Consider the following 22,448-nt stretch of genomic DNA (forward strand, 5'->3'; position numbering starts at 1 on the left):
TATCATTTCAAATTTTCAAGAAAACTGAGGGAAAAATAAGTTTGTCTCATGGGTGGAAACTGACTTCCTAGAGCACGGATTCATGAAGCAGCGAGCACGGTAGCAGCAGTTATCTTTCCTACCACCATCACCCCAAAGAAGCTGCCCAGACGCTCCGGCTGGGAAGACCACAGTGTGTGAATACCAAGACAAGAACCCAGAGTCTTGCTCACACAGGACATCATGTGCAGCTCCTGTTGTGACAAGAAAAGCTGTGGCAACTAAAATGAGACTTCCTCAGATCCAGTGATAACTGACAGGACTACTTACATGAAAGGTTCAAGTGGCTTATCAAAAAATAATATGAGAAAACAAGACATGTGAGGCATCAAGATGTTTTTTATGCTAATAGATAGATGACCTGTACCTATGTTCTACCCTCAAACCCCCAGATCCCTGAAATATTCTAAGAAGCAACTAGCCCATGTTTCTGGGCTACTCTGAGTTGGCACGGCCCTCGCTCAGCAAAAGAGTTCTGAGACCAACTGACCTTGGGCATTTTGCCTCCACAAGGAAAAGGGCAACATTAGGGAATCATAGCTTCACAAGCATTATGTATCTCTATCTATTTATTCTTTGTAATATTTATATTATTTGTATTATTCTTTGTATTGTTGGTTTGGTTTGAGTTGCTGGTTTGACAAAAAGCAAAGTGAAAAAAGTACCTCACCGCAAGAAAAAAAATCTTTTAAATTAGGTGACTGAGGTCATTGTGCAAAAAAGTATAGTAATAGAAAAGGGCTCCGACAGAGGCAATAGTTTTCTGCATTAGATGGCATTTTAGTTATCTAAAATCATGTTTGTTTTAATATATGCTGCTCCTCTTACTACAGTATATGCCAGGCACAAGTTCTGGCAAGGTAATATTGTATCACTATATTTTAAAATCGACTTGAGAGAGAGAGAAAGAGGGAGGGGGGAAGAGAGAGAGAGAAACATCGATTTGTTGTTCCACTTACCTATCCATTTATTGGTTGCTTCTCATAGGTGCCCTGGCAGGGAACTGAACCTACAACCTTGGCTATGGGGAGGACGTTCTAACTAAACTATCCGGCCAGGGCTCTATCACGTTTAATGCTCACAATTAAAAAAAAAATAGGTGACATTTATCATTGGCCCCATTTTATACGAGGGGTAAAGACGTTGAGTAACTTGCCCAAGGTTATGCAGCCTGTAAACTGGTTGAGTACTCATTTGAAGCCAGGCCTTCTGATTCCAGAGTCCCCGCTCTTAAACACTTATTGTATTGTTTACTCAACTCCAAGATTCTATCAATCTTTGATTTAAAACAAGTTTCACTTCTCATTGTTTTGGGATCACAACATGCTGTAGTTTAGATATATATGGATGATTAAAACAATATTTTTGAAACGCATAATCTGAAAAAAAGCCAACCACTTCATATGAATGGAAAGATTAAGGAAGGCAAGCGATACGAATGACACCCAAAGACACTTAAAAATATTTATTTTAACTCCCTCCATCAACACGCGGAACATCGCAGTCCAATTCCTTCCCGGAGATGGAGAGACCTCGTGGGCTGCGGTAGTCCGCGGCCGCGCGCATGCTCATAAAGCGGCGCCAGCTACAGCTCTCCCGAAGCTACGCCCACTCGGGCGCAAGGGCTGCCGGGACGGCCCCCATCTTTACGCGCGTTACGCGAGCCGGCGGCGCTGGGAAGAGACGCGGCAGTTGCTCTTAGCGATCCTGTGGCCCGGTTCTGCCGGACCGGGACCTGAAAGGTGAGCAACTCCTGGGTGCTAATGAGAAGAAGGTACCAAAGGGTCTGCTTTCCGTGGCGCACGACGGCGGTTTCCCTTTCTTTGCTGCCTCAGAAAGGGTGCGTCCGCCCCTCTCTTCCCTCACGCTTGGGTCGTGAGCCGCATGGGCCGCGGCCGGAGACGGCAGGCTGGGCTGGGAGGTGTGAGCGGGGGCCCCAGGTAGGAATGCTGGAGCCTGGGCTTCTGTGCACGTTCTTGGGTCCCAAGCGATCCAGTGGTTGCCTTGGGACGGGTCCCTGGCGGAGTCTTAAGGCAGAGCTGTCCGCATCCCCACTGCGTCTTTCAAGTTTACTACCTTCACTGTCTTCCATTGTCGCCAAAGGCGGACGTTTAGGGCAACCTGTGTAAGTTTCTGGGAAGATTGGCACTAAACCCCTTACGGTTCCTTGGATAATTTGGGACAGAGTGGACCCGAGAATCGGGGCTGTGTAGGTGTTCCCTTGGGGTTTTTAGGGTCTTCATTTCCTCAAATCAAGGCTTCTGTGCGAAATGGTAAATGTTAATATTTCACATGGAGTTGTACATTCTGGGAAAGAATATAATGAAAGTCCAAAAGTGGGTAGCCTAAGAAGTCTTGTAGCCACTAAATATTTCTTTTATCTCACTCTTTGCTTTATAAGGGGCCCGCGACTATGGCAGTAACTTAGGAATGTAGATTATTGTCGACAAACCAATGCATAACACTGAGCAAACTTTGTAATGGGATGTGCACCATATAAATTCCTATTGCAAGAGCTTCCCATGTGTATCCAGCTTATTGCATTGTAATTACGATGTATAAGCGATGCCTTCAAGAAGTGTACCAATGGTAGTTCGTCACTAGAGTGTTAATGGCAATATCCTTGATGACTTCCTAATACTTTTGTATAATGAGGATGGCTGGATGGTTTAATAGAGCACTGGAGGCAAGTAATTTGAGGAGAAGACTTGGTTTTGTGTCCCTAGCAAACCAACCTCACAGCATCGTTGTTTTCCTGCACTGCTAATCAGGAAACTGGTTAGCTAATATATTAGTGAATGAGGAGGCATAGTCCCAGTTTAACGTTGTTTTAGTATTCGCAGGCTCTCAAATTGTCATATGTCCCGTAATACACTGTATCTCATTGAAACCTGGCTATAATACGTGAATTTTTTTCACCTTAAAGTTGTAGTACTTAATCTTGGCTGATATAGATTTTTGGTAAATCAGCTGTAACTAATTTTGTTTACTTATTTATTTTAATGTGTTTATTGATTTTAGAGAGAGGAATAGAGAGAGTGAGAAACACAGGTGTGAGAGAGAAACATCAATTGGTTGCCTCCTGTTCGCACCCTGACTGGGGATCCAACCTGCTACCTAGGTATGTGCCCTGACCAGAAATGGAACCCCCAGCCTTTTGGTGTATGGGACGAGCTCCAACAAATTGAGCCAAACTGGCCAGGGCAACTGTGTCGTAAGTTTAGAAGAAATTTGACCACATTAAACAACTGGGACTGAAATCCATAATGAAGATAGCCACTTGCTTTGTTATAGAAGATGGAGCAGTGATTTACTGAAAGGCATGTGTATTAATAGCTTTTCTTTTAAAAAAATTTTATATTTTTACCAATTTGGGGGAGGGGAAGAGAGAGAGAAAAGAGAGAAACATCAAATCGTTCAACTTATTTATGCATTCATGGTTGATTCTTGTATGTACCCTGACTGGGTTAAACATGCAACCTTGGCGTATTGGGATGACGTGCTAACAAACCAAGCTACCTGGCCAGGGCTCAATAGATTTTCAGTTTTCCATCACTTATTCCAAAGTTTTCTTTTGTTGAAATTTGAGAATTGAATAGAGAAATTGAACCTGTAAAATTAAAAATTCTTGATTTTTTTTTAAAGAAATCAATGGGATGTTGACAGTCATCCTTTTTCTGGTCTTGAATTTTATGTTAAAAAAATAACAATGATGCCAATTTGGAAAAATTTACAGATAGCCACAATGGCCGAAAATGGTGATGAAAAAATGGCTGCTTTGGAGGCTAAAATCTGTCATCAAATTGAGGTATGATCTTTGTGCTATTCAACTGCAAAAACAAGCTCTTTGAAAGGAAATTTAGGGCCTCAAAACAGATACAGAAAGAACATTTAATTTGAGTACATATAATGACCTATTCAACACTTGGTTTGTCTTTGACTCTCGGAGTTAGTCGAACATATAATAGTACTATATACAGTTTTATATTGGTGGAACCAATATATGAAGCCCAAAGACTATAGACATTTCAAAAAATAACACCATAGACTAATGTTACTTAACTTTTTTTGTTTTGTGTAAATTTTTATTTATTGATTTGAGAGAGAGAGAGAGAGAGAGAGAGAGAGAGAGAGACGTGAATTTGTTGTTCCAATCATTTATTCATTTATTGGTTGAATCTTGTATGTGCCCTGACTGGGGATTGAATCTGTAACCTTGGCTATAGGGACAGTGCTCTAACCAACCGAGCTACCGAGCCAGGGCTAACTTTTTGTCTTTAGTTTCCTAGTCTGTAAAAGGAGAATAATAGTAGTACTTTCCTTATAAGGTGTTTGTAAGGATTACATTAGTTAATAAAATGTAAAACATATAGTGGAGTGCCTGGCACTTAATAAGATAACATTATTCTTTGTAATGTACCTTCCCTGTTAAATAATACTTCCTATTTTTGAGGGTCTTTGTTGTCTTTTCTGCCCAAATAGTTCTCAGCTACTCTTTAAAAAAATTTTTTTACATATTGATTTTAGAGGGAGAGGGAAACATTGATTTGTTGTTTCACATATTTATGCTTTCATTGATTTGATTCTTGTATGTGTCCTGACTGGGGATTGAACCCGCAACCTTGGCATACTGGGACGATGCTCTAACCAACTGAGCTACTTGGCTAGGGCCTCAGTACTTTTTTGAACTTAAGTCTTGTATTTAAGTTGAAGCTTTACAATAATGGGTGCTGTGGGAAATTATTTCTTAATTTATATTTTATGTTCTTCCTGAAAAACATATTTGATATGTTTTTAGGAATTCTTAGAATTTTTTTTTTTTTAAGTTGTACTTTTCTGCCATTTTAAATTTCCTGTGTTGCAACTTTTTGTACTAATTTCTTTAGAGAATTGTGAAGAAAACTACAAATTATTGTATGTTTAATATTTAGAATAATACATAGATGTATATAGAAAAATGATGTTCCTTCTACACTCTGCCACCTCTCAAATCCCACCCTCCTGATAATCAAGGCTAAAAGCCTGAGGACTGCCCTTTTACACTTTGGTCAGTGCTCACACTAACATAAATTTTATTTTCTTCCTTTTTTTCCACCAAACATGGGATGTGTTTTTCGGAAGTAAAGTTTTATGTTCTCAGTTATACATCCAGTTCCCAGTTTGATACGTAGGATATTTCTAATATTTTTAGCTGTAATAGTTTTATCATGAATATCATTATATATAAATCTTAGTAAAACATGTTTATTGATTTAAGATAAAATTCCTAGAATGAGGTGTTCTGGCTTAAGGGTTATGCACATTTTTAAAAACTCAATACTTAATGGCCAGCTTACATCTCTACCTGTGTGACCATTTCTGTGTTCAGACCAATACTAGGTATACTTGGTTTTAGAATTTTGGCCAATTTGTCAAGTGAAAAATGCTGTTTTATTAATTTACGTTTATTTGATTAACGAGATTGAACTTATGTTTATAGTACATTTTTAGTTTTAGTAATTTTTGTAATGTCCTTTATTCATTTTTCTGTTAGTGTTTTCTGGGGTTTTTTCCTTTCCCCTTGATTTATAAGAATTATTGGCAAACTTCTGTGTTTGCCTTATGTTTTATGCTACTTTTGGCATTCCAAGTATTCACACTTGGGCCTTTTCATGTATAGTTGTTTGTTTTTATACTGAGTAAGAGTGTCTCTATGCTTAAATTAGATACACGCTTTTAACTTTTAAAAATATTTGAGTGATTAACCTGTTTATTCCAGTTTTTTTACTTATTGTTCCCACACTGTTTCGAAGTGAGTTTAGATACTAAACCCTCAGGTATATTTTTATTTGTTGTTGACCTATCTGTTAATTACATTGTTTAAGTTATCAATTTTTAGTTTTATCTATTTGTATTATATTTTATTGTAGTATATTTAGGAGGAAATATTGCCTGAAGTTATGACATGTATTTTTAAAGAATAGAACCTGATGATGTAAAGGTAATAAAAATAAACCTCCAAGGTTAGAGTCAATATTATACAAAGATCTGAAATATATTTATCTTGCAGTATTATTTTGGTGACTTCAATTTGCCACGGGACAAATTTTTAAAGGAACAAATCAAACTGGATGAAGGCTGGGTACCTTTGGAAATAATGATAAAATTCAATAGGTAAAAACCTTTTAAAAACCATCTTTAGATTTTCTGTTAACAAGTGCTAGTACTAAGTCATACAGTGCTTTCATACATATTCTTCAGGTTAAACCGTCTGACAACAGATTTTAATGTAATAGTAGAAGCACTGAGCAAATCAAAGGCAGAACTCATGGAAATAAGTGAAGATAAAACCAAAATCAGAAGATCTCCAAACAAACCCCTCCCTGAAGTGACTGATGAGTATAAAAATGATGTAAAAAACAGATCTGTTTATATTGTAAGTGGGCCTTTATTGCATTTAATTGTAGCTTAAATTTAGAAAGAATAGATAATAGAGTTGGTAAAAATAAGGGCTCAGGAATCTTAACTTCATACTTACTATATATGTCCCTCACCACTTGCTATATGTTCTTAACCTCTTAAGCCTTATCTTCATAAATGGGGATATTTTTACCTTATAGAACTTTTGTGAGAATTAAATGGAAAACCCATATACCATTGGACAAAATCATTACAATATTGTAAGCACCCAGTGCATATCACCTATTCTTATTTATCATCAGCTGAACTTGATAGCAATTTTCCTTAGCATATTAATTAAAAAAATTTTTTTTTATTCTGGAAAATTTCAGACAGACAAAAATAGATTGGATATATAATATACCATTATCCAGCTTCAATACTTATTAACATGTGGTTAATCTTGTTTTATCACTGCCCCAATTGGATTATTTTGAATCAAATCCCAGATAAAAGTCACTTTTATTGCACTGGAGAACAAAGGCTTTTAACCGGAGCTGTTAAACATTTGGGAAGGAGGAAGGGAGGGTAGGAGGTAAAGATATCCTGGCTTTATTCAAGACAAAATGATTCAGAATTTCTGGCTAACTGTTTACCTGAGAAGTCACTTGTATATTTCCTTTTCACAGAAAGGCTTCCCTACTGATGCAACCCTTGATGACATAAAAGAATGGTTAGAAGGTAAAGGTCAAGTACTAAATATTCAGATGAGAAGAACATTGCATAAAGCATTTAAGGTATGGTTGTATTCTGCAACAGAATTTCTAGTGGAAAAATATATGGAACATAACTAAAAAATTATCTTTCTTCCCCCTTTAAAAGGGATCAATATTTGCTGTGTTTGATAGCATTGAGTCTGCTAAAAAGTTTGTGGAGACCCCTGGACAAAAGTACAAAGACACAGATCTGCTAATACTTTTCAAGTAAGCATTTTTGCTGTGATATTTTCTCTGGCCACTTATATGGAATTGACACACTGGGATAAGGAGTATGGAAAAGGATCTTCTCTAAGGCCAGCAGTTTGGTAACTACAGGCATCCTTTGAGAAATGCTTGAAATTTGCTTAGTGGAAACTAGTAGTTCTTTGAGAATATATAAAGTGTTCATTAGTACCTTTTCTGTTAGCAGTTAATAAAGGAGGGTAAGTTTTAGTACTTTGCATCTAAAACTTAGGCTGAATATTAAAATTTGGGCTTTTAGTGTTAAAGAATAAATCATTGTACAATTTTTATCTGTTCTTATTTCTCATAGTCTTTATATGCCTATATATTTATATAGTACAAAGGATTATATAATAGACATTTGGATCACATTCTTTAATGTGTGTCTAAAAACTTGGACAAACCAGAGCATTTTCATGGTAAAGTTAGATGTATGACCATAGTTTCCTAGTTCTGCATTACACAATATTCTAAGTATGCTGTGTACTAAACCTGGTGTACTTAGAGATGCACTGTGATGAATTGCTCAGTGTTAGGCCCTGAAGAATATTTTTTTAATGTGATTTTATAATTATTATTATTCTTGGGTGTCAGGGATTTTATAATTTTCTCCTTTTGTAAAATGAACACTACAGAAAACTCTGAAACATTACAATATTTTACATAACTTCTGGTTTACTTTTTTAAATACATGAATGATAAATGAAAACCAATATGAAATGTAGGGTTTCTTTTAGGGTCATTAAAATGTTCTGAAACTAGATAATAATGATAGTTATACAATCTGAATAAAAAAGCATTGAATTATACTCTTTAAAACTGAATTTTATTGCATGGGAAATATTTCTTAGTAAATATGTATTAAAAAAAAAAGAACGGTTACTTCCTTGACATGTTTTTTGCCACGTCTTGATCATTCAAAATAATTTGAAATCTTTGTTCTCATAAATTTAGCCTCTATTTTGTATCCTTTAGGGAAGATTACTTTGCAAAGAAAAATGAAGAAAGAAAGCAAAATAAAGTGGAAGCTAAATTGCGAGCTAAACAGTAAGTAAATAGAGCTACTAGAACTTTTTTTTAATGTTTACCCGAGAATTTTTTTTATTTTTTTTTAATTTTAGAGAAAAAGAGAAACATTGATTTGAGAAACAAAGGCAACCTGACCAGAGATTGAACCCTTAACCTTTTGTTGTACAGGATGATGCTCCAACCAACTGAGCTACCCAGCCAGGGCTAACAGAACATTTTAATTCCTTTAATCTTTGACAAAGGTATATAGTGGTTCTGGGAATTGAAGCTGATACCTCTAAATAAGTAGCAATAGGCCTTTCTTTTGCTCATGAAACAGTGAGGTCTTAAGCTGCATTGATAATCTAGGGGCCACATTGTGTTGCACTGTAGCCTGGACAATCAGAAATCCTAGGACTAGCTTTGGTTGTTAAGTTTAGTGATTGTGATCAAGATGAACTTTTATCAGGTTTTAATTTTCTTATATATAGTAAATGGAAACATTCAATTACATTTTTATTTGTAGAGAGCAAGAAGAAAAACAAAAGCTGGCAGAAAATGCTGAAATCGTAAGTATATATCAAAGAAATCTATAATTCAAGGCTATGAGAATAAAAGGTCTGAAGACTTCTCACAGAAAACATGTAAGCATACATTAAAGTAATAGCCAAATATTATTGCCTAAAATTATCCAGAGATAATTTGAGAACCAGATTTATATAACTAACATATAAAAATATTACTTGTTGGAAAAGTTAGTTAAATCAGAAGTCACTGCAGAACAAAGGATGACAGGAACTCTGGGTAGTATGTTAAACTACCCAAAATAGCATTTTAGTTTATAGCCTTTTCCTTGTATAGGTATAGAGTGATGTGAGCCATTTCTGATTTGTGGTTGCTTTTAAGAAACTTTTATTACCTTATGTATTTTTATAGAAATCTCTAGAAGAAAAGATTGGCTGCTTGTTGAAATTTTCGGGGGACCTAGATGATCAGACCTGTAGAGAAGATTTGCATATCCTTTTCTCAAATCATGGTGAAATAAAATGGATAGACTTTGTCAGAGGAGCAAAAGAGGTTTGGAAACAGTTTTATCAATGTTGAAAAATCCAGAGATTTATCTTTTAGATGAAATAATTAGTAGAGAAAAAGCAATGTTTTTAAATTAATGGGATGAAAATAGTTCCTGTTTAATCATTTACGTGTTCATTTTGTTATTGCTGTAACTCCATGTGATACCTGATTATGTTGTTATGCTGTGAATAGTTGGATCAGTGACTACAAGTTTTGTAGCAATTTCCTTCCTGTTGTTCACCGAAGATCATTGAAAATAGTAATGGCATGGAAGATTTTGCAGGCTAGGAAAACTTACTTTGAAGGAATTAACTGTGGGGACCAAAAGCTGAAGGGTGTGGCTTTTTGTCTTTGGTGTAGGGAATAATTCTATTTAAAGAAAAAGCTAAGGAAGCACTGGATAAAGCCAAAGATGCAAATAATGGTAACCTACAACTGAGGAACAAAGAAGTGACATGGGAAGTACTAGCTGGAGATGTGGAAAAAGAAGCATTGAAAAAAATCATAGAAGATCAACAAGAATCCCTAAATAAATGGAAGTCAAAAGGTTATTAGTTCTGATTTTTCTGACAGTTGGGTCATTTAAACTCATTTGCTTTAGTAAAAATTCTAATTGTTCAAAGACAAGACATTTAAAACATTTCTTTACTGATCTCTCAATTATGTCTGCAGGTCGCAGATTTAAAGGAAAAGGAAAGGGAAATAAAGCTGTACAGATTGGATCTGCTAAAGGAAAAGTACAGTTTCAGGGCAAGAAAACTAAATTTGAAAGTGATGATGAACGTGATGAAAATGGTGCATCTGGTAAGTTTTTCTAAGTCCTTTGCTACTTTCTTGAGACATTTGTGGGAGAGAGCAGTGATGTGGTTTTTCAGTTTCTGTATGAGTGACATTCTTGGATTGTGATTTACCCCATTTATGCTGTTTTACAAGTGATAAGAATGTTTAGAAGGTAAGTTTAGAGAGCAGAAGGTCGGTACTAAAGAAAAGCCTTTTCTTATTGGTACTTACGCTCAATATTAAAATTGAGTAACCCTTACAGTGAACTTAAAAATTAATTCTGTTAATTTATAGGACCAATAAAAAGAGAAAGAGAAGAAACAGACAAAGAAGAACCTGCATCAAAACAGCAGAAAACAGAAAATGGTGCTGGAGACCAGTAGTTTAGTAAACAATTTTTTAAGTTCATTTAAATTAGGTTTTCAGCTGCTTTTGTCTTTGGAGGCTTTTAAAAAGAAAACCGAATTAGGTCCACTCCGATGTCCACCTGTAAGAAAGAAAATTTTTTTGTTTAGCTTGTCTTCTGTTTTTTTGTTATCCAAATGAGGAAATTTTTTTTTTTTTTAATGTACAGTTCTATGTTATTTCGGATAACTCAAATATCAAAAGAAAGATTCTTGTACTAAATTGCCTTTGTAATATGAGACTGTATTACTACAAACTAATAAAATATATAAAAAGAGCAAAAACTTAAAAGTTTATTTTTTCTTTGTCTGCCTGAAGTATTTGAGAAAGAATTTATCTTAAACCATAATGTCTGTTGATTATAGGCCATTCCATAATCTGTCTCCTAGGCTGGCTTTCTGTATTTACTTGGGCAACTTGATAACAGTAAAAATAATGATTGTAAAGTTCAAGAGACTTACTGATTTCTTTTTGTGAAATTTGTATGATGCTGGCAGGTCATATCTCAGCTCTATAAAACAAACGAAAAAAAGCCACCTAATGATAAAAATTATATTTCCAAGCATTTTACCACCCTTGACTAAAAACCACCCCATGAATTAAGAAAGCACTATTTTAGACCTGTCACTTGAACTTAGTATCCAAGTACTGCTGTGATGTAGCCCCAAGGTTAGCCATGGCATGTTGGAATTTGGCATTTCTGCTATTTTGGTCATTTATACCAAACTGAGCTTATGGGGAAGAGTTTAGAAGGATAACAAGTAGACAAAAAAGTATATCCTATGAAAATTAGTGTGTTCCTATTTTTAATTTCCTAATCAATAGCTAGCAATCTCATAACTATGCTTATTTTAAAATTGTCTGGATTTTAGTAATGGTAATAAGTAGCTAATTATTTTCCTACTAAGCTCTCAATGAAAACCCATTTTTTCATTTTCTTTCTAAAGAATAATGTTAAGTTCTTCACACTACTGATCCATTTCAGAGGGATGACAATTAGTCTACCTATCCCTTCATATTTTACAACATAAATTCTAACTCTAGGTCACAGCTCTCAAATTTTAACATGCAGTCAAATCACCTTCAAATAAAATTGTACTAAGGTGCAGGATATAATTCAGTAGGTTTGGGTGGAGAGTGAAATTCTGCAAGTCTGACAAGCTCCCAGGAGACGTCAACACTGATGATCAAAGGAACACACTTGGAGTAGGAAGGCCTGGTTTGGTGTACTACTGAATCTGTTCTAAGGTGCTCCGTGTTGCCTAATCTTATACCTTAAACTACATAACAAATGACAATACTGAATATAATAGAAAGACTAACCTTTTACACATTACTAATTATTAAGAATAGTAACAGATCTAGTTAAATGGTAATGTCTTAGTGCTAATTCATAGTTTATTATCATATAAAAAAACATTTCCCCATTATTGTACTCTTATTTTAGGCTCTTCAAAATTATTACAGTTAGCTTCTCATATGCTTTCCCCATTTTGATGTCTGTGATTACCCAATTTACTAATAAAAATGTAATAAGCATGATTTACTCAGGGTGAATGACTATATTCTATCCCCCACTAAAAAAAAAAGAAATTATATTACTTGACTTCAGGGGCAATTAGAAAATTGAAATAGAAAGGTAAGGAAGGCATAATCTGGTGGTATTTCCCAAAAATGGATTTCAAGCTACCCATTACCAACCATGTCCATTTTGCTACACTAAAAAACATGATTTATAGTATCTTTTCAGTACCTGTATAAAAGTTCTGGTTTGGCTAATGCACTTGCTTTCTTAGATAATTAAAGTTGAGATTTGGTTTATAAGAAACTTAAAATGGTCTTACCTGCAATGATGTCTATCTTGATTTTCCATTCTGCAGCTTTCTTTTGAATATGCTGAACATAATAACATGTTAATGTGAAGTGATTTCTAAATTTTTAAAAATTCCTTTTTATTAACACTTGGTATTAAGTTTTCAAGCTTTTAAAACTATTAGAATTTAGACCCTTACATTTTTTTTCAACTGAATGCACAGTATTAAGAAACCAAGCCATTTCAATATATTTAACTATCTGAGACAAATTACATTATCCAATCCAAATCACAAAGCTGTTATTTCAGAAATACATCAAAATGCATAGCGTACTCAAATGGTTTCTGCAGCATTATTTCATTGATATATATGAGTATATGCTGGAAACGATGCAAGAGAAGTACATGGGCAATTCAGTGGCGGTGTTGTATAGTAGTAAATAAAAAACATGGTCTGTGGAACTAGACAGCCTGCACTTGAACTGCTGCTCTGCTACTTAACTGGCTTCATAACCCTGAGCTACTCATTCTTTCTGTGCCTCAGTTCCTCATCTGTTAAATGACAACACAGTAATGGTATCTCTCATCAGATTGTTGTGAAATACGAAAAGCAAAAGCACTGTCCTGGTGCACAGTAAGTACTAAATGTTAACTATAGGTCTAAAATTCTAGAATCCCTTCATTAAATTTTTGGTTAATTTGTTATAAAAATTGCTTTATGAATTCTTAAAAATAATATATACAACACTTCAACATTAGTAGAAAATGGAAAAAAATTGCATATAATCCCTTAAATTATGTGTATAATTTTCTAGAAATGCTAGAAATCTAGAGATATCAATATTTGGTATTATAAGCATTTTGTTCATGTTGGTAGTGTTCATAATACTTAATTGGCTTGAAGCTGGTTGATAAAATACTTAATTTTCTCTAAATTATAGGTTTGAGTGTTTCCATTTTAAACAATACCAACAATATGTTTTTGTGTGTAGTTCTTCCTTGATTTTAATAAATAATCCCAGTTTTGTGCATATTTTATCATTTTGAGATCTAGTATTTCTGTATAACGATACAGACTTGAATGCAAATAATACTGTAATTTAATGGAATCTTAGGATTTTTGATAAATTTGTAAGAAATAAATTATGATGACATTTCTTTGCTACACAAGCTCTAAAGTTGGTGAAGTTTTTAGACATTAGATTATGCAATGGAATGTGGCTGGTTCTGGCAGAGATGTCAGAGATGTCAAGCAATGAATGGAGTAAGTTTAGGATAAACATTGAGAGAACAGTGCCTAGCTTATCTACATGAGCCAAGAATTCTCACAATGCCTAATGTAGCACAATATGGCCAGAGCTCTTGAGTCACACAGCTTATTAGCACACCTGCCAGGATACCTACATTTTACTTAACTATTTCTATCAAAAATATTACTCTATGCAAATGTACCTATATTATAAATAGACGGCCAAGCACTTCTAAAGACAAAGGGTCTACAATTAAGAGGTAGGGGGTAAATTTCAGTGACAATGTACTAATTACATAGAATATTTAGTCCTAGTTGGTGTGGCTCAGTAGACTGAGTGCCAGCCTGTGAACCAAAACATTGCTGGTTCAATTCCCAGTCAGGGCACATGCCTAGGTTACGGGCTGGGTCCCCAGTTGGGGGCATGTGAGAGGCAACCTATTGATGTATCTCTCACATACCGATGTTTTTCTCCCTCTTTCTCCCTCCCTTCCCCTCTAAAAATAAAATCTTAAAACAAAACAATTTATATGCAAATTAAAAAAAATTTAAAGCACACAAAACTACCACGGGCTTAACAGGGATTGTCTTACTACTAGTTCATTCCTTACCATATCTCCTTCATGTATGCATAATACACACCAGGTTAATTTTGCATATTACTGTACTAATGGAAATATGCACTAAATAAAAATGTACTTAATAGATGCTTAAAATTCCACTATTAAGCCTGACAAGGCAATGTTCATAATGCTACTTCATAATTGTGGAACAATGGTAGGAGTTCCTTGGCAACGTGCTAGAGGAATTCACTCCAATAATTATTAGACTTTGCTGCTTAATTGCATTTTTTACTGGGATATTTTACTTGGTCTGCATGAACTGTAGATGAGTAACATAAAATTGTTATTTCAGGCTATGCAGAAAAGAGTTCAGGACAGGCCTGACTTGCTTATCCTTGGAAAAGCCCTGCATATAAAGTTGGCCCTTGACTGGAATATGGGAACTTAGATTTTGGGAGGGTTTCCATTCCCCGTCCCCTTAATTAATAAGCACACTGTGCTTAAACTTTATGCTGAATACCTGTTTTGCTTCTGGGAGTCTGGAATTTGGGTTTGTGCCAGGCCAGGGGGTAGGGATGCTTACATGATGAGTCCTCAATAAAAATCCTGGGCCCTAAGTCTCTAATGTGCTTCCCTGATTGACAGCATTTCACACGCATGTCACAAAAATTCGCTGCTGGGAAAATCTCACTAGGAGAGAACTCTGGAAGCTTGCACCTGGTTTCTCGCACTTCAACCTATGCACCTTTCCTTTTGCTGATTTTGCTCTGTATCCTTTAGCTGTCATAAATCATAGGCATGAGTATGACTGTGTGCTGAGTCTTGTGAGACTTCTTTGAGATTCATCAAACCTGAGGACCTCCTCAAAACAAGCTTTTTAGATACCAATAATTACTGGTGTTTGCTTTCACGTATCAAATGGAGATTTATTTACTAGTAAAGTTATGTTGTATTCTGCTTACCTACATTTGGTACCACTTATTGTTAGCAGTATATATTTTTAGCCATGTAATTTTACATTTTTAAAGAGTTATTAGATGACCATAAATCCAGGACTTATTGTTTTCAACTGGATTCCAGTACATGGTATTTATACAAATATTTTTACTACAAAACTACTTTAAAATCTCTTAGTACATGTATCATCTAAAGTAATAATAGTTAATAGAAATTACATATTCTAGATACTATTCTAAGCGCTTTGTAAATATTAACTCATTTAATTCTCACAACAACCCTCAAAGTATAAGGTATCTTACTTCCTTATACTACAAGAGTACAGGTAAATACAGTATAGGTGAGGAAACTGAATCAAGTACCTTGACCAAGGTAACAGCTGGGAAGCAGCAGATTTTAGAAATGAACCTAGGCAATCTCACACTATCATCTCTGTTCTTAGTCACTATGTTATACTGACACCAAAAAAATGGTGTATTTTCTCAAATACAGTATTCCCTCACTTATCCGTGGGTATTGCATTCTAGAAGCCCCCGTGACAGGTGAAAATCTGCAAAGTAGGAACCTTACATTTATTTTACTATTTATATATATTTTAAGGCTTTATAAACCCTTCCCACACACTTATAAATCGTTCCCAGTCCCTTATTAACCATTCCCACTCCCTTAACCTTTTCTACACTTTAATAAACACTACTTAAGTTCTTAAACATTCTACACTCTTAAACCTATGTAACTTTAACAACATACGTATACAGTACTGCAAAATCCCGCGATATAGCAAAAAATCTGCAATAATTAAATATTTTTTAAAATCCCGTGATACAGTGAGGCCACGATAAGTGAACCGTGATATAGAGAGGGACTACTGTATACCTTATACACCCCCGTGTGTCAAATGCTGGCAAGAATAACAGAAGAGGTGGGTTATAAACACAAATCAATTTAGCTCCTTGAAAAACCAGGCCTTACTGCCGTATGTGCACCAGGCCACACAAGGCCACTGGGGATACAGGCATCAATCAAGACTTACTCAGGCAGCCCTGGCCAGGTTGCTCAGTTTGTTCAAGTGTCATCCAGTACACCAAAAGGTTGTAGGTATGATCCTAGGTTGGGAGGTGTACTGGAGGCAACCAATCAACGTTTCTCACATCGTTTTTTTTTTCCCTTTCACCCTGTTCCCCCATCCCTTCCCCTCCTTCCCCTCTCAAATCAATCCTTGGGTAAGGATTACAGAAAAAAAAAAAAGGACCCAGGCAAAAAGTACATACTTTCACCCTAGTTATATCATACTTCTCTACTCCTGAATTATAGTCTCTTTCTGGTAACAGTTCCTGCCTGAACAAATCTTTGACAAAAAAAGTTACATGGGCTACAAGAAAGGTAATCACAAATGCTAGCTAGTTAAAGGGAAAAGTCAGTTTCTAAATGCCAGATGTTAAAAAAGGTCAGGAGATACATTCTGGTATTTAGATTTTTAACAGTAAATAAATCTTACAGCAAATCCTTAAAACACTGTCATGAATTTAAAAATAAATGACTCAGATTTGAACTTACTTCTCTAGTTGAGGATTTATGTAAAGAATATACTGCTGTTCTTGCCATTTCCAAAGCAGTCTTCAGAAATGCCATATCTGTCCCTGTTAAGAGTAGAAAACTCCAATTTACATTATATACCTTTTATCAAAGTAGAAAATTAAATGAATACCAGGTATTAATAAATACCAAAATAGCCACTTCAAATTCTCTCTGCAGAAAGATGGTACAAGTAACACACCTAAGTATCTTATAAGGTTGATAGAATAAAACCAGAACTATACTGCCTTATTTGAATAAGGATAAATAAATACTTTAGTATTATATTCCTAATTAATGAGTTTCAAAGAATGGAACAGATATAGTAGTAATCAGAATCACGTGTGGGTTGAGGGGTGCAGGGAGGACTTTTCAAACTATGCATCTTTTCCTCATCTTACTTTCTACTCTCCTTGCCCATAGCATACACAATAAAAAGCCAGTGAGTCACTGTTACTGATGGACACATGAGGAAGCCCTCAGGTGTGCTAAAGTATTAAAAAGAGGTTCTAAAAGTATAAAGTACTTTATAGGATTTATAATCATTCATAAGGGTTAAGTAAATCACGCTTGAAACCAGATGGAGTATAAATAAGTGAATAAAAAGGTTTTATTTAGTACAAATTTGTGAAAATGTTGAAAAATTCAATTCCCTACCCATGCATTAGACAAACTGAAATTGTAATAACTGAGGTAAGAAATTGGTTTATTTAATGAAGAGTGATAAAATCACTTAACCCAAACAATCAACAAGCAAGTGGTTTTTAAAACCAGTATACCTGATTCTTGTTACTAACCTTTATTATTTTTGGTTCCAAAGGGAGGATTCATAATTACTGTATCAAATGACTTGGACATTTTGTTAGAAAATGAGCACACATCACATTGAACCATGTCAACATTTGTTAACTCAAACTCTTCCACATTCCTATTAAATATTTCCAATGCATCTTCATCTATGTCAAATCCAACACACAACCTATAAATACAGAACACACACAAGAAGTGACTACTTACAGCTTCCAAGAATTATTAACACAGTCAAAACCATATACCATTTTAACCCAACTGGCATAGTGAGTGTTACCTTTCAACAGCATGATTGCCCAACCTGGCATGGGTTGGAAACTTAGGTTTGTATACAAAGGAGGCATCTGCCTGCTACTGTTACTGTTTTTTTAGTTTATTCTGCTCATTCAAAAAGTACTCATCAGATATTTGCTCCCCTCATCTCATACTACAAAGTCTCATAAATATAATCAGTTTATACTATTTATGCTTATTAAAGCCACCCCATACCAAATAGTATATACTGGACTACCTACCCTGCTCCTAACATTGCAGTTCCGATGCTGAGTACTCCACAACCACATCCTAGATCTGCAACCACTTTATTTTCAACATCATCATATGTATTATGAATTGTATAGAGCATACATGCTAAAAGATCAAAAAACATATTAAAAGAATAAGCAAGTTGAAAACCAAAATCCAATTTGTGCATATGACTCTTTAAAACATTTTGTCTTGCATTATCTAGTCCTCCCCCAAATGGTATTCTAAATAATGAAAAAAAAAAAACAACCAAAAACCATAATGCATAGTAACGAAGGCCCACAAAAAAACAATAAAACACATACCAGTGATTCCCAAAAACTAGTTTCTGCAGACAATGCCAAGACTGAAAAGACTTTGAGGTAAAATGAGAAACACAAGGTTAAAATGTCTTACTTTTCCTTAGCCTGTTCAAAATATTGCTATACACACACATATTTCACTTTTCTTGGATGTTGAAATATTTTTATGGAAGGATGGTAAAAATAAATAGGTTTTAAAAATATCTTTCCTTGGAAACAGCCCAAGTGTCCATTAGTAGAAAGTGGATAAAAAAGCTGTGGTACATTTACACAATGGAATACTATGCAGCAGTAAAAAAAAAAGAAACTCATATTTTGCGACAGCATGGATGGACCTGGAGAATATTAGGCTAAGTGAAATGACCCAGTCAGTGAAAGGCAAATGCCACATAATCTCACTTATATGTGGAATCTGATGAACACAATGAACTAATGAACAAAATAGAAACAGAAGTATAGATACATGGAACAGACTGACAGCTGCCAGAGGGAAGAGGAAAGACTGGATGAAAGGCAGTGAAGGGATTAACCAAAGACCATTTATGCATGACCCATGGACACAGACAACGATATGGGATTGTCTTAGGTAGGGGAGAGGTTGGGGTTGGGTGGAGGTAGGGAAAGGGAGAAAAAAATGGGAACTGTACTATATACAAAGCAAAATCCTTTAGGAAAAAATCTGGAAAATAAAGATCAATTTTAAGAAACAAAAAAATCTTCCCTGTATCTGTCCAAAAATATTTTGAAATTTTACTGATTTATGAAATATGTCTGGGAACCACAGCATTAACATTAAAATGGCACATAACATTTTTGCAACAAAGTTGTCACCAGAATACAGGTTATCATAAACTTAAGCTAGAATGGGAAAGGAAAAGACCTACATCCACAATACAGCCTTTAGACTCACATATTCAGACACATGTTTATGATCCAGACACTTATATTCATATTCTAATAAGACCAAACAAGAGAACTGTTGAGGAGTAGAACAGAAGCTGCTGAGATTAGAAAGGGATAGTTCAAATACATAAAGGTCTGAGATATACTGAAGGTTATGCATGAGTAGGAACACTTTTATCTCCTTGTGGATATCTGTAAGGATTACTGGCCATCACTGATGCCCCAGGATTCAGAGGTTTTATCAAAAACACAATTACAGGACATCTCAGGCTGAGTGCACTGTCCTGATTATTGATTCATGTGTTAGTTACTTTGAAGCTGGTAAAGAATTAGCACAAAGCCCTGGCTGGATAGTTCAGTTGGTTAGTCTCATCTCAATAGCCAAGGTTTCGGGTCTGATCCTTGGTCAGGGCACATACAAGAAGCAACCAATCAATGCATAAATCAGTGGAACAGATTGACGTTTCTCTCCCGCTTCCTCTCTACAACAATCAATTAAAAAATAATAAAGTAAGAATTCGCATGAGTGTGAAACCATCTTTAAAAAAAAAACTGGATTCCACTTAGAAACCCTATAACCAGAAGACATTAAAGAAGTCACTATCTAAATTGAGTAAACTGGTTTTAACACAGACACAGTTTTGTGCCAATTTTTGGTTGAAATTATGACAATGTTGGAGTTAAGTGCAGGTAGGCATGTATGTTCCTTGATTTTCATTGGCAGCTTAGAAACAAAACTATGTTGGAATTGGATGAGTTGCCTCCTTGTAGGTATTGCTGACAAATTAATTTTCTTAAGACTCCCCAATGACTTTGGTAATACATTTATTGAATAGAATGGTTTTTCCTGTATTACTGGTATGTTTCTCACATCAAGCAACACTGCTAATTCTCGGATCATTTGTTAAAATCGAAATGCATCCTCATATTTACATAGCACTTATTCTGGATTTGTTAAGCTCAGCTAGCAAATCTAGTATTCATTTATAGAGCAGAATATAGCATAGAAATTTCTACGCTCACAATTTGTTGCAATAGAAAATTGGTCCTTATTTAGCAAATATTTACTGAGATTCTAACTAATACCAGAAACTCCTCAGGCACTGGGAATTGTGTGAACAAGACCAACAGATTCTTTGATGTCAAGGAGTTTAAAGTGTAATGAGAGAAACAAACACATTAAAAAGATGTCCGACAGTGTTAAGGAGTATGCAAAAACCAAACAGTAAAATGACAACACGCGTGTATGTGTGTCTTTAGCTTCGGTGTTAAGAAAATCTAACGTCATTTGTAATCTTTCAGCAGATTTCCTTTGTATCTAAATAATTGTTCTCATTTCATTATGGTGTGAGTAGACAAGACTGACCAACCCGCGAAGCCAAGGAGCGGTCACCAGCTGCCCTACCTGCGATGTGAGGCCTGGTGGGATACTGTTCTAGAAGTAGCTTCGGCTTTTCAAATCCATCCACTTGTTGCAGGCGACTCTCCAGTTCCTTAAGCCTTAATTTCTTCATTTTTTTAAAAAAGTGTGGGCTCTCCAGGTTTAAATGCACTGGATCTGCAGAGACACTTGTTTAACCTAAATTTCTCGTACCCCCAACCCCCCGCCCACTTTTTCAGCGCCGCTGGCCACAGGGGCTAGGCAGGGGACGAAGGACGCGAAGGACACACGGGCCAAGGCCGTTACCGCTCTTCGCTATGCGCTAGCATCGGACGGGGTCTTCGGTCTGCTTTTGACCCCCCTGCCTCCAGGGTATCCCGTGCCGATCTCGGGATTCTCGGAAATCAGCGGTGGCTCCAACATGGATATTTCATGCACAGCGTCGGGACATTTCAAGACGCTGCTCCCGCCAGGCCGGGGCCGGAAGCGCCGCTACGCACGTGCGCTCGCGTCTGCTCCCAGTGGTCCCTCGCCGTGCAGCAACCGCGGCCCGGCTCACCTGTTCCGCTGGCGACTGAAGCTCCTCATCCACGTCGGTCCTGGCCTGGTGTGCCCCGGCGGTAGAGCCCGCCCATCTTGCAGCTTCCCACGCCGGTCCCCGCCATTACCCTCCAGCCTTTTCTTGAGTACGAGTAGGCTCTCAAAGTATAGAGGAAGAAAGAGGGTGGGAATGACGGGGAAAAGAGGGTGAAAGTCACGGTCATTTTGTTTTAATGCCCATTGGGGCCCTTTCTGCCTTCTATTTCCCAACTCCCTTCTCAAAAAGTAGCCATCTCCTTTCCTTTGCCTCCTTGGCCATCAGCATCTCCTACTTTATTATAACTTCATTTCCCTCTTTTTAGGTCACTTGTGTCACTTACCTCAAATCTCACAGAGTGATGATGTCAGAGAAGCCCAAAGAAGAAAGAGTTTAAATGAAGGAATAGGTAGAGGTGTCAAATGCTGGAAAGAGGTCAGACTTTATCATAGAGTAGGAGCAGAAACCAAGTTGTAGTGGGTTTTTAACTGAATGGAACTTTAGGAAGTAGAAAGTGTAAAATGAACAATTCTTAAGAAAGATAACTACAAAAGAGTGAGAATGGATGATGTATTTGTAAGGTTGAAAGAAGGAAGCTGCTAGCTGCTAGCTGCTGCTGCTTTTTCTCCTCTTCCTTTTTCCTCCTCCTCTTCCACTTCTTTCTTCCTTCTTCCTCCTCCACCTCCTCCTCCTTTTTAACTATAGGAGCGGATGTGAAGTTACCTAAATTCAGACAGGTTAAATCTAATAGAGGTTCAAAATACAAGAGAGATATTGGGTGGAGTTAGGATCCTGAGTAGTGGGATCCGTGCTTAAGTGAAAGGATTGCATTTAATCTGCAAAATGGACCCTTGGTTTCATTATTAAAGGAAGAAAAAGAGGAGTGGATGGATGAGAATGAAGTACAGGGGGTGGTGTCTGAGATGCTGTTTCCTATGAAAAGTAGAATTCAAAGTTGTCTGTTGGGAGGATTATGTGAAGTTCTTGCACATAAAGTCAGTACATAAAGTTCTTTGTCATGTAACAAATGCCCAATAAATGTTGGTTGCTGTTGTTGTTGGCGGTGGTAGTTATCTCTTGAGAAGGAGGTGGCTGGAATAAGGACTTT

The 22,448-nt window shown here is 36.2% G+C and overlaps 2 protein-coding genes across 4 annotated transcripts; one reads left to right on the forward strand and one right to left on the reverse strand.

Moving 5' to 3' along the window:
* The first annotated feature begins 1,664 nt into the window (after window positions 1–1,664).
* SSB (small RNA binding exonuclease protection factor La) lies at window positions 1,665–10,851 on the forward strand. Of its 3 annotated transcripts, XM_090280597.1 has the most exons (13): window positions 1,665–1,781; window positions 3,061–3,160; window positions 3,776–3,847; window positions 6,089–6,192; window positions 6,280–6,454; window positions 7,107–7,214; window positions 7,300–7,400; window positions 8,394–8,465; window positions 8,953–8,995; window positions 9,363–9,503; window positions 9,861–10,047; window positions 10,173–10,304; window positions 10,575–10,851. In XM_090280597.1, the coding sequence occupies exons 3-13, from the start codon at window positions 3,785–3,787 to the stop codon at window positions 10,661–10,663; spliced, it is 1,215 nt and encodes a 404-aa protein (XP_090136723.1). In that variant the 5' UTR covers window positions 1,665–1,781; window positions 3,061–3,160; window positions 3,776–3,784; the 3' UTR covers window positions 10,664–10,851. The 3 variants fall into 3 exon arrangements, with proteins under 3 accessions (XP_090136723.1, XP_090136720.1, XP_090136731.1); XM_090280594.1 differs by lacking the exon at window positions 3,061–3,160; XM_090280605.1 differs by lacking the exons at window positions 3,061–3,160; window positions 3,776–3,847.
* Window positions 10,664–21,269, reverse strand: METTL5 (methyltransferase 5, N6-adenosine). The gene is made up of 8 exons (XM_090280618.1): window positions 21,054–21,269; window positions 20,788–20,940; window positions 18,168–18,282; window positions 17,640–17,821; window positions 16,825–16,907; window positions 12,530–12,581; window positions 11,147–11,196; window positions 10,664–10,767 (listed from the first exon to the last, which is right to left on the reverse strand). The coding sequence occupies exons 2-8, from the start codon at window positions 20,894–20,896 to the stop codon at window positions 10,729–10,731; spliced, it is 630 nt and encodes a 209-aa protein (XP_090136744.1). The 5' UTR covers window positions 20,897–20,940; window positions 21,054–21,269; the 3' UTR covers window positions 10,664–10,728.
* Between the last annotated feature and the right edge of the window lie 1,179 nt (window positions 21,270–22,448).

Source organism: Furipterus horrens, unplaced genomic scaffold (genome assembly GCF_987537825.1).
Source record: "Furipterus horrens unplaced genomic scaffold, mFurHor1.1.pri manual_scaffold_1, whole genome shotgun sequence".
NCBI lineage: Eukaryota > Metazoa > Chordata > Mammalia > Chiroptera > Furipteridae > Furipterus > Furipterus horrens.

What these genes read in the sequence shown, in the direction of transcription:
- SSB (XM_090280597.1), top strand. Translation starts at nt 3,785, where the DNA reads ATGGCCGAAAATGGTGATGAAAAAATGGCTGCTTTGGAGGCTAAAATC. An exon ending in AAATCTGTCATCAAATTGAG is followed by an intron (nt 3,848 to 6,088) that starts GTATGATCTTTG and finishes TTTATCTTGCAG; the next exon opens with TATTATTTTGGTGACTTCAA. An exon ending in TGATGAAAATGGTGCATCTG is followed by an intron (nt 10,305 to 10,574) that starts GTAAGTTTTTCT and finishes GTTAATTTATAG; the next exon opens with GACCAATAAAAAGAGAAAGA.
- METTL5 (XM_090280618.1), bottom strand. Translation starts at nt 20,896, where the DNA reads ATGAAGAAATTAAGGCTTAAGGAACTGGAGAGTCGCCTGCAACAAGTG. An exon ending in CACCAGGCCTCACATCGCAG is followed by an intron (nt 18,283 to 20,787) that starts GTAGGGCAGCTG and finishes TTGATCTTTTAG; the next exon opens with CATGTATGCTCTATACAATT. An exon ending in ACTGCAATGTTAGGAGCAGG is followed by an intron (nt 17,822 to 18,167) that starts GTAGGTAGTCCA and finishes CTGTATTTATAG; the next exon opens with GTTGTGTGTTGGATTTGACA.